Raw genomic sequence first — 12,631 nt, 5'->3', positions numbered from 1 at the left:
TCAGTTCGTTCGTTTATTTCAATGGTGGGGAAATCATTATTCTCAGTCTTCTATGGTGCGATCTACTTGATTATTAAATATACTTAAAATTTAATATCAATCCCTAACATGATTGAAAAAACTAATGGACGGTGTGGATAAACTAAAAAGTTCAAGATGGGCCCCACATAGATAAAAATGTACAGTTGTATAACTTGCTGAAGAAGCTTTACACCCGCTAATAGCTTCTCCAAGAAGCTTTGTAAAGAAATTGGCTCAGTACGCTCTTATCATACTAAGTAAACTCTGTTGGGCCTACTATGAATTCATTTGGTTTATCCACGCCGTCCATCCGTTTTTTCAGATCATTTTAGGGGTTAAGCCCAAAATTGAATCATATCCAAAACTCAAATGGCCCATACCACAGGAAACAGTGGAAGTATTGATTTCCACCATTGAAACCTTTCCAAGGACTCTAGTAATGTTTATTCGTCATCCAACCTGTTAGTAAATCAAAAAGACATGGATTAAGTGGGAAAAAAAAAACATCGGCTTGATCTAAGACTTCTGTGGCCATCAAGAACTTTTCAACGGTAGACGTTAAATTCACACTGTTTCCAGTGGTGTGGTCCACTTGATCTTTGAATATGCTTCATTTTGGGCTAACCACTTAAAATTAACTAATAAAATGGATGGACAGAGTGGATAAAATGCATAAATGACGGCAGGCCCCACAGAGTTTACTCGCGTACTGAGTTACTCAGCACGCAATCGGTACCCTTTATAAAAGTACAGGCTATAGCTAGTCTGTAGCTAGCACAACTGTATTATAGCTGCTATATTACGTGTCGTGCGAAGACAGCACGGACGCTCCTCGAGCTCCAAGTTGCGAGAAAGGTTCAAAAGAGATCAAAGTTACATGAGCCCCACAGTGATGTATTTATTATATCTACACCGTTCATCTATTTTTAAAGATCATTTTAGAACATTATCCAAAAAATAAATCATATCCAACGATCATCTTGACCACACCATAAATAGTGGCAGAGATAATGATTTTCACCATTAAAAAATTTGTAAGGCCCACCATAACGTTTATTTTACACCGAATCTGTTCATAAAGTCATAAGTAGCTGATTGAAAAGGAAAAATAAATCTCATAAATTCACACGTACCTGAATGAAGAGGAAAAACAAATTTGATATTGATCTAAAACTTCGGTGACCCTGAAAAGGGTTTCAATCGTAGACATTCAATCTCTCACTAGTTTTTGCAGTGTGGTCCAGTTGATGGTTAGATCTGTCTTATTTTTTGTCTCAAGCGTTAAAATGAGCTCGCCAAATGGATGGACGGTTTGGATATAAAACATACCTCGTGATCAAACCCACAAAAACCACTTCATACACCATTCTTCGATCGAGCAGAGCTGCGACTCTCTTTCTCCTTCCCTCTTTCTCTCTTCTGTATATACCTATAGATCATTTCTCAATATATCTCTCCAGTAGAGGAATCCAAGCTCCAAAGCCTTCTTCTTGCCTTCTTCTTCAACAGAGATAAAGAGATAGATATTGAGAGAATCACAGATATAGAGATAGAGAAAGATAGAGAGAGAGTTGACGGGCTAAGGTGTCCATTGGGCGGGATTTTTTTGGCGCCGAACCTAAATCCTACGCGGTAAAAGTAAAAAATAAAATAATATATATATACACACTAATATATACAGTCCGGATCGGGTCGGTCCGAATCGGATCCAATCGAATCGGGTTCCGGATCGGGTCGGTTCGGAACAGGACCTATCCGGATTCAACCCGAAAATAATTCGGATGTGGATTATGTTACTCGATCCTGACCGATCTTGACCATCGGTTCTGTTCGAATCGGGTCGGATCGGGCCGGATCCATTGGTTCAGGTATGAAATGCCCAGCTCTATTTAGGCATTTCATCGACACATGTGGGCATCAATAATATAATACAATTACTTAGGCATTTCATCGACACATGTGAGTATTAATAATATAACACAATTACTTAAGTATTTCATCGAACGTGTGAGTATCAAAAAACAAGTAATAATACATATTGCAATCAAAATTAAAATATGGACATGTTAACATACATCAAGCCATCTACAACAACAAATCATTAACTGAGACTATTAAGGGTCGATAAATAGCAACCTGAGAATCATGGTCATCATATTTGCAATGATTCGCCTGACTTAGTGCCTCCAGGGTTGGGGTTTTAGGAAAAAACACCAATTCCTAATTAAATCAAAGAAAACTTAGGTAAGATTCGTAAAATCTAACATAAGATAGTTTAACCGAGATGTAGGAAACATTTCTTACCTTCGATCGTGCGTAGGGTGGATTCGACAGAGGAAAATTTTTGTAGCTTGGGTTTCATCAAATAAATTCTGATGCAAGAAAACACCAAGGACCATACTTTCATTCGATCTTCCTCTCTTTCTCTTTCTCTCTCCCTTTCTTCATTTATTTCTCTTTTTCTCCCCAATTTATAGGGAAAATTCGTATGGAAATGGGTGTGAAATGAAATGGTATTTATAGTGTCAAATAGTGCAAAATGGCTCCAATATCCATTTATTCATTATACTAATCCTAGACGGGGTTGTTTCTAACCAGTGAGACCTACCAGGAGGTGTACGGGTCAATATAAGCTATGTGATAAGTTTCTCAATAGGCAATCTATGTTTGGATACAACCATCCAATGATTGGACGAGCCAATCAACTAGAAAGGCCCTAACCTAGATTGACAATCACCGAGCATTGATCGGGTTTATAATTATACGGATGTGGGCAATATAATAATCTCGATTGACGCCTTAAATCTGGTCATCATCTAATGCTCTGAAAGCCACAACTTTGACAAAAACCCGATACAAATAATTAACTTAAGTTTTTACTTAATTTCAGAAATATTAATATATCTCATGCACCGACCTTGTGAGTATAAGTTAAGCGATTCAAGACGTGATCTTAGCTCGATGTCCCGCGAAGGTCGTGAATCTCACTAAGACGAACGTCTTTTTATAGTCTCAGGTTTAGTGGCCTATTAACGACTGGTGTAGAGTGTGTTCAAAAATTCAAGGCATTTATGAAATAAAATTGGATATCGAGATTTTTTGTGCCTGACGATCAAAGTTTAGATTAGTTAAGTTCATAGTGTGATCTATTCACAATTAGCAGAAAACAATGATTCGATCATAATCACCATAAACTGTTGGTTCTTAGGTTAAATGAGTAATTAGGTCAATTTGATTTATTAATTAAGATCTGACTCCTAATCGTTTCGACTTTTGATACATATTTATTTAGTTATTACTATTTTAATTAATTAGTGATAGGTCAATTAAATTTAGACATTATATGAATAAATTAGAAGGTTAGAGTAGATGTTGAAGTGACCGGGCGAATTCATTGATTTTTCACTGTTAATTAATTGAATTTGTGAAGTTCTTTCCTATAACATCCGCATATAACATCGGGTGTTAATAGTCGGGTACAATTTAATCAAATTACATTTAAAAATTTCGAAATTCAAAATAGCAAACAATCCTGGAGTTACACCGGGTGTTAATAGTCGGGTACAATTTAATCAAATTACATTAAAAAATTTCGAAATTCAAAATAGCAAACAATCCTGGAGTTACACCACCCAGTACCTATGATTGCATGATTTATGGCCAGGATCATTGGTGTTGCATCCAGGTCACAAGCGCTGGAAAAAAGCTCTCTTGATAATTTTTCTCGCGCGATTCGCCTTATAAAGCTGTACCTCTGAATGCTGTCAGAGGTAGGGTCGACATTACAGTAAAAAAGAGGGGTAATTACGTAATTGGAGTCGACGCCTATATAGAGGGGCGGAGCCGTACAGAGAATAAAAACAGAGTTCCGTTTTCAGTTCGATTCCGCAGAAACAGAAGCCCCAGCGCAGACGGAAAGGAGAACGAAACTCTGCGAAATCGGAATTCTCCTTCTCGAATTTCTAGGGTTTTGTAGAGAAGTTACAGACAAAGGGAGGGAGGGAGGGAGAGGGAGAGAGGGAGGGAAGGATATTTGCTTTGATTTTTGAAAATGCAAGAGATTTGAGTGGAATTTCGAAGGTTTTGGAGGTACGTTTGGATGATTTTTGAGATTTTTTTCCTGCGTTTCTTGGGATTTTTCGAAGGAATTGGTGGATTATGTGAAGATGTTTTTTGTATTTCTTTGGATTTTCAAAAAAAATACGGATGGTTGATATGATTTTTGAAGAATGCGAGATATTTTTGAGGACGACCGAGATATTTGCATTTTTTGGATGATTTTTGGAGAATTTTATCAACTTTGAGGAGAACTGATTTTTTGTTGATTTAGTGAGTTTATTTTATTTTAGTAGATCATTTTCTGACTTAGAATTTCCTGGGATCTGAGGTTTTGATTAGCGAAGTATGCCAGATATTTGTTCGGATTTCAGAAGGATTTTGAGCTGTTTTGAAGATTTTTTTAGGTTTTGTTGCAGTCATGGAGGAATTTACTGATGAAATGAAAGATATATTAGAGTTTTTTTTAATCGTATTTTTAAAAATTAGATGATCTCTGCGTTATCAGACTTATATTTGTATTTGAATTGCGAAGCATTTTTCTTTAATTTCCAATGTTAGGAGAAATAAAGAGATTTTGATTTCAGGGAATTTCTAGAGTTTTTTTTTTGTTTTTTTTTATTTTATTTTTAATATTCATTATGAGTTCAAGCCTTCAATTCTTCGAAGAAAGTGAGATTTTGCTGCACATTCCTTATGAGTAGAGATTTTTTTTTTCTCCAATGCTCGAGATTCTGTGGAAATTTTTTTTTGGTGGTTTTGGAGAGATTTTGGTGATTTCTGCATATCGAATGCATTTCTTTTCATTGTATTTTCTTCTATTGAATTAATGAGTGGTAGGCTTTTTGGATGCCAGAGCTTTATCTTATTACGAAATTTCCGAATTCTTTGTAAGATCTACTTGATTTCAAAAGAAAATTTCTGCAACTTTTGGCATTCGAAATTTTTATAAAATTGATCTGGATTTTGAAGAAAATCTGGAATTTTTGTGTTCTGTTCTTTCTCTTCTTTAAAAGTGATTTTTATTTGAATTTATGAAGATCTTTCTAGTGAGTGTTGTTCTCTTTCCCATCCTTGGATTATCTAATAATTTTATGTGTTCTGTAGGAATTTGTCAATAGAAAAGGAGCAGCTACGGATCTTCGATTCCTAATGCAGCTACAGACCTCAGAGTTTCTGAAAACGCTGCGGCTTCCGTTTTAGAAAATCTCAAATTGTGGTGCTCCCTTTAATTAGAGATCTCCTTTCTGTCTCAGAAACAGATACCTCAGCAGTTGAGGTGAATGCGTAGAGGTTTCTATTTCCGGGAAATTGGGGTTTCAAGAAAAGATGGAGAGGATTTTGATGGCAGCGAGTCAGGCAGGAGGAGAATCCTTGTTGGCAACAATAAAATACGCAGTTCTACCAATTGCAAAAGTCTTCACAATGTGTTTTATGGGGTTCCTGATGGCATCTAAGTATGTTAACATCTTCCCTGCGAGTGGACGGAAGCTTCTTAATGGGGTAAGAAATCGCTGCCTGGATTATGTGATTCTCAAGTTTCTTTCCTGTCTTTATTGGCTTCAAGAAAAGTAGGAGAGAGTGAACCAAAGGAGAAGTTTCTTGATATTTTCTTATTCCTTTTTAGTATTTTGGCTGAATGTTGTAAATTGCCGGAGCATCGAAATTAATGGGTATAAATTGTCTGGCTGATTGGAAGAAATGGTCACAGTTTGTCTTGGTTATTGGATTACTACCAAGGAGAAGAATCTGATTTTTCCTTTTTTACTCCTACTTTTTATGTAAACCAATTTTTATGATAATCTGGAGTGTTAGATAATACTGAGTGCAAGAAACTTCTTTTCTGAAATTCTCTCTCTGTCCCCCCCTGCTGAATGAATACTATCAATTGTACGGATTAGTTCTCTTTCTCTAGCTTAATAAATGCCTAAAATTGTTTGGGGCTTTCGGATGATTGCTAAGTGTCTTTTTTTTTTTTTTTCATTTTTCTATTTTATTTATTTATGTTTTTGGATGAATGAATGCTTATAATTGTCTGACCTGCTCATAAAAGTTTCTTTTTCATTGGCCTTTGTATTTTTAGTCTTTCTTTTTCTTTTCCTTTGTTTTTTTCCCCTTGGCCAAATAAATGCTTTCACAGCATGGGTCATTGGACAGTAACCAAAGTATCTTTTGTAAGATAGACGATCTCAAAGAGCTTGAATATCTTTCTGTTCATTATCAATCATATTGCGTTTGCAGTATGAGTCATTGGATGCTAGCGAAATATCTTTTTGAAGATGGATGATCTCAAAGAGCTTTAAGACCTTTCAGTTCACTATCAGTCATTCTGTTTTCCATTTTCGGAGCAAACATACTGATACTGTGCGAGTGGCATCTGTGATCGACATCTGTGAAGCATTACTGGGGTATTGACTTCTTGTTGAGAATTGGAAAAATCTTCGCAGAAATTTTAGAACTTCTAGCTTTTCGATGGATTACAGACTTGCAGCCTTAGGGAAAGTGGAGTTTTTATTTTTATTTTTATTTCTGTAGAATGGCTAATGAGGAGTTTAGCTTCTCCATTTCTGTATGTGTGGTACATGACTGAGCTACAGTGGTTGTTGATATTTTTCCATGCACCTTTTCCTCTTATTCCTTTTTTGTTAATTTCAAATTAGTTGAAAATGGAATGCTCAGAGGGAAGGAGCTTGCCCAATACAACAGGCCAGTCCAGACATACTTTCTTTAGCATCAGTGTTGAGTATCTTGTTGTCTTTGCACTTTTATGTGACAACATTCCAGTTTATTTAAATGGGGGATGGGGCAGGAATTTACCCCCATCTAGAAAACTAAACGAAGAAGTTGAAACCACTCTTAGGAATTGTCAGTCAGTTTCAACTAGGTAACTTGCAGTGTGATTGCTTTCTGCTGTATCATAATTTTGGGAAGCTTGTTCCTGAGGTGAACAAGTATTTTGGTGATTTCCTTTTGTTTGTTTCCACTTTATTGGGTTCTGTTTTATGATGTTGATAACTCTTGTTTTCCTGCATCTTGCAGCTGGTCTTTTCTCTTCTTCTTCCATGTTTGATATTCTCTCAACTGGGACGAGCTGTCTCTTTACAGAAAATTGTGGAGTGGTAAGGACAAGAGCTTCTCCTTTTTCTTTTATTTATAGAACAGTAAAGTACCAGCTTGTTTTGTTGAGTCTCTTGTTATTTTTGTCAGTTATGTTGATGCCTCTTGTTCATTTCTTCGGTTAAGTTGTAAATTGCATCCTTAGGTTAAGTTGAAGGGTACAATTGCAATCCCACCAGATTTTCTTGAGTTATGTTGTAAATTGTATTTATTGATTTCCTGGGTCTCTCTCTCTCTCTCTCTGTGTGTGTGTGTGTGTGTGTGTGTAATCTTTTTTCTGAAGGTTCTAACGATGTCTTCCACTTGCAGGTGGTTTATACCGGTCAACGTTGTTATTGCCACTATAACAGGTTCCATAATAGGGTTTGTAGTTGCATCCATTGTTCGACCCCCATATCCATACTTCAAGTTTACCATTATACACATTGGAATTGGTGAGTTAATTCATTCTGAAATTTGAAGCCGCAATATCAGTCTTTTGCATTTCCAAAAAATATGATAGGCTGTTTTGATTGCTAGCCTTAACTTTGTGGTCTATACATGTTTGTTTTTTCCTTTGTTCATTACTGAAAGATCCTTCTTATTGTATACCTGGCTGTTTTTCCAAATGGATGTTTTGTATGTGAAGATCTATAAGATGTACAGCCAAATCAGCATTTGGGAATTTTGGGAAAGAGGCGATGAGTGAACTTGAACTTCTCTCTATACTTTCACCATTAAATACCAAGCTGGTTACTATCAATAGGGAAAATACCTGGAGGTGAATCCCTTGCGGGTGCAACTTTTAGTGAGATGTCCTTCAATTCCATTTTGTGATTCCCTCATTCTTATGAGGAGAATGGGGGTGAGTTCAGTTGACACCATATTTTTTGGCAATGGTTCAATGGACAATGTGCGAGCTTTCCATGACATTCTTGCACAATTTGATATTGTTTCTGGGTTGAAGGACAATCTTGGTAAAAGTAGTATCTTTGTTATCTATCTTGCTAGTGATGATCTCATATCTATTGCTGTGTGTGTTGGCTGCGGGGTGGGGAGTTTCCCATCTAAACATCTCAGTATTCCTTTGGTGCCGGGTAAGGCTGGGTCGGTGCTTGGATGGTGTTATAGAGGTCTCTAGAAGGCACGCTTCTTGGAAAAGAAGGTTTCTATCCCTTGGTGGAAAAATCACCATGGTGAAATAGTTTTGGCTAATTTCCACTCTACCTGTTATCTGCCTCAAGATGTCCAGTGGCGTTCTCAAATAGATTGGAGCTCACTCTGTGTAATGACTTATTTGGAATGACTCTGTGGAGCCCACAAATTCCATTTGCTGGCTTGGGAAAGTGTTTATAAACCAAACAGGTGTTGTGGTTTTGATACAGAGACATTTGTATTGCAAATCTTGTGTTTCTTGCAAAATGGTGGTGGATTCAAGGAGGTCCCTTTCAAGAGAGGTTCTTGTTGAGAAGAATGGGCCGGAGGAAAATGCGTGGGATGTGAGGACTGATGCTACTACTACTGGATCCTGATTTTGGCACTGTGTCTTGGGCCCGTTGTTTCTGCATAGGGCTTTCAAGGTTTAGAGTGGGTGCATGATCAAAAGTTCGTATATGGATAGACTGCCGGTGCAGCGAAGTCCCTCTAAAGATTTGTTCGCCATAGCCACTTCCAAAGATGTGCGTTCATGCTTTCAGCACAATGGTGGCAGTATAGTGTGGGGATGTTTATTTCTGGCACGACCTCAAAGACACGGAGATTGTTAGTGTTGGCCTCTATATCTATCCGTAGAGCCTGTTTTCATTCCTGAGCAGAGATTGGACAGGTGGATCTGAATCTAATTGCCAGCTTTTCTGTGAACTCATGGTGGGTTATTTGTCTGGTGTGAGGGGTTTTTCGTCTTGTCAAGAATGTGGGAAGTGGTGACACTGATGAAGATACGGGTGTTTTCGTGGACATAATGTCTTGAAAATATCTTCACTATAGACAACTTGAAGCATAGATGTATCGTGCTTCCAAATCATTGTTATGTGTTGTGAAAATGAGGAATTAGTGAATCATCACTTAATTCATTGCAAGCCTGCATAAAAAATCTGGTATGTTGTTTTTGGTAAATTTGAGCTGATCAGTTGAGTATGTATTAGGTCCCTAGTGGAGTTATTTAGCAACTGGGTGGCTGTTGGGTGGGGCTGGGTGGGAAAGTTGCTGTAGAAGATGTTGTGGTTATTTTGACGATGTGGAAAGAACATCAAGATCTTCGACAGCAAGAGTTGCCTGGTGTTGGGCTAGATTTAGAGATTTAATTGTTTTCCGTGTTTGTTTTTCATTAGGCTTTTGCCATATGAAGAAAGATTAGATTAGTTTATAATAAATCATGATTGATTCTCTTAGTTGTAGAGATTCAAATTAAGGATTCCTTTAGGATCTATAAAAGGGTGGTGGTGGTGGCGGCGTAGGAGTTAGTAATTCGAATAAATTTCTAAGTGTTGTTCTTTTTTAAGTTTTTATAAGAGAAAATGTCGATATCAATAAAAATTCTTTCCCTCTCTACTCCATTGTTCTTGTGAGCATTCTTTTTTAAATTTCTTTGCAATTTGGGTATTGAGATCTCATTGAATCGATAACCAAGTTGCATCATCTAGCAAAGTATGCAAATCCATATGTATGCGCATCAGCACGTGTTGTAAATGTGTAGTGTACCTTAATCCTTGTGTTCCAAGATGTGGACTTGAATATATGTGGGCATAACCCATAAGTTGTACCGAACAGATGATCCTGACTGATAGAGGCCAGCTAATGGACAGTTTAAATGAAAATTAGTTGACACTCCCAGATTCAACCAATGTCCAGGCATAAGTGGATAGGACCATCCAGTCCACCTCACAAAAAAGAAAATCCTATCATCTTGTTTGATATTACAAATGCACCTCCTTTTTAGTGTGTTGTATAAGAGCAGCATGACATTAAACCCATCCAATTCATTTCAATGAAACTTCCATTGCTTGAGTTTTGTATGAGATTCTATGAATCCACAAATCGGATCCATTCTTCATTGGGGATTGGATTTGCCCATTTATAGTTGCCAAGATAAAGAGGCAAATGCAAGGCATTTCATCCCATTTTTTCTGATTAAAATTGTTTCTAACCAGATTAGAAATGATTTTATACAAATAAAGGTGGAGTCACAGTACAAAGATTCCTAGAATCTCTCCTATGACTAGAACCCGATCTCAGGAAGCGAAAAAGATGTATTTTTGTTCACTCGAATTATGTAGCATACATCCCTTAAAGTTCACACATATTGCCAAGTTACAAAAACCTACTTAAATCGAAATCAGCCAAGACTATAATTAACTTACCTAAATTATCTAACATTTGCAGTAGAGACTAACCAAATACAAGGAACTAAGAGGAAAAATCCAAAGAATTCTAAAACTCTATACATACCAACCGTGGGTGTTTATACACAACAATGTGTGTGTGTGTAGGATTTATAATTTTGTATTCTCTATATGTTTTATATGTGTAAGCCTTTAAAGATATCCAAGTGGACTCGTGGACCCCCCAGTCCTACTTGGTCATGTAAATGGGCCACCTGATTGAATCCGAGGGTCCCTCAGTCCCATCAAACCATTGAATTGGTCCAGATATCTCATTACTCGTTAGACACTATCTGATCCAAATCCTTAATTTGGACAATTTGGAGACGATTCGGTATAGATCTTCAATCTGAATGGTTGGAAGGTGTGCATCTTCATTGTAGACAGTTGGATGGGCCTGATCTAGACCCTTGGATGGGCATGACTTCGGTGTGATCTTCAAACAATCACTAGTAGGATGATTCTTGTTCTCCCATTAAATGATTGGATTGTCCTCATCATTCCTTCGCACTGCCTCAATCCAAATCATTTTAGGAGTCATTTGGATGCAAGGAAGCTCACTTAAGACAGATGTCCATCCATGAGTTTAAATCATAGACAGGGGGACATAAAGATGTTGTGTTGGGACTCATGCACATGAGCAATTATGGATCTTGAGATCTTGTGTTTGGAGGACACCTCATGAGAGTCTGTTTCTTGAAGAGTACTGTAGGAGCATATATTAAGGAGGCGAACGATGGAACATGTGACAACAGCTCACACGCATTAGATCCAACACGGTATAAGTTGGTCCTCAATACGCTCTCTCTCTCATTCATCTCATAAACTGATATCACATCATCTGCAACCACATGCACCAAGGGACCTTTTACTGGACACTAATGGTTAATCTATAACAAATGCAAAATGGTGAAGGGCTTATGGCGAGCCCCTCATTGCAACCAACTGATTCTGGGAATTCATTAATCTCGCCACCAGCTCACTCACTCCTGTAATGTTTGACCTTGCATTTCTTAAATGATGTTGACATAACCTCCTAGGTCCCCTTTCCTTCTCATCACTCATCACTTAACCTCAGTAGGTACCCTATCGCATGCTTTCTTCATATCTATACAAGACATGTCGATTTTCCTCACATATCTATACTACTCCGTCAATTCTATAAAATGAGATCAAGATCTCATATGGTTCATTACTGTTTGCTAAAATGAGATGAACTCATTTTTAGGAAATTAGCACTTCCCGTAAGATTCAAGTTTACTTGTTGAGAATTTTTTAGTCCCCCCATGTTTAATATCTTTGTGTAGGGACTCTTTCTGGTAGACAATTTTACTGCAGAATTGTTTCATTATCATAGGACAATTTATTGCATGATTTGATTATTTGATGCTTTAAACTTCCACATGTCATGCTAAGCATCTATTTACTTAATGTGACTGTTTTCCCATGTAGGAAATGAATTTGTTATTATTTCATGAAAATCCATTGGCATCCTATTGTCCTTTTTTCCCCTTCTTCTCCTCGTTTTCTAATTTTTGGGCAGTTGTATTAATTTAGCTAGCTAATATGCAGTCCTTGTGGATAATTTGCATGTACCTTAAATAAAGATGTTGCGTTATTTTGAGTTTCTTCATCTTCTTTAATACAGGGAATATTGGAAATATACCTCTTGTCCTGATTGCGGCTTTATGTCGAGATAAATCCAACCCTTTCGGCGACTCAAGCAAATGTAGCGAGGATGGGAATGCGTACATCTCATTTGGCCAATGGGTAGGTTCTGAAACATGCTCAATGCAGACACCCAGGCATCCACACAGATTGAAGTTTCTCTTTTCATGTGTTTCTTTTATCTACTGCTTTACTTGTTCTTTATTAAAGGCCTACTCATTAAGATACCCAGTTTATATATTGATACTAATTATTAGGCCTTTCAGGTTTCTAGGCAGGATCATTCTTAGGTTTGAAACACTTGAGTTCTATTCGTTTCATGAACTCCCCTCTCATTCAAAGTCAGAATAACAGATTTGCAGTAGCTTTCCATGGTCTGTTGTAGCTTATTCATACATATTAACAGGGGA

At 37.2% G+C, this 12,631-nt stretch overlaps 1 protein-coding gene across 1 annotated transcript in view; it reads left to right on the top strand.

Moving 5' to 3' along the window:
* Positions 1-5,355: 5,355 nt before the first annotated feature.
* LOC131253690 (protein PIN-LIKES 6) overlaps positions 5,356-12,631 on the top strand; it is a 31,117-nt gene continuing 23,841 nt past the window's right edge. The window contains exons 1-4 of the mRNA XM_058254809.1: positions 5,356-5,580; positions 7,117-7,196; positions 7,504-7,628; positions 12,202-12,323. Of these exons, the coding sequence (XP_058110792.1) occupies positions 5,407-5,580; positions 7,117-7,196; positions 7,504-7,628; positions 12,202-12,323 (501 nt within the window). The 5' untranslated portion in view covers positions 5,356-5,406. The remainder of the gene's footprint in view (positions 5,581-7,116; positions 7,197-7,503; positions 7,629-12,201; positions 12,324-12,631) is intronic.

This window comes from Magnolia sinica, chromosome 8, assembly GCF_029962835.1.
Source record: "Magnolia sinica isolate HGM2019 chromosome 8, MsV1, whole genome shotgun sequence".
Classification (NCBI taxonomy): Eukaryota; Viridiplantae; Streptophyta; class Magnoliopsida; order Magnoliales; family Magnoliaceae; genus Magnolia; species Magnolia sinica.
Note: the sequence above shows the minus strand (reverse complement) of the source record. Positions and strands in the feature narration are given on the sequence as shown.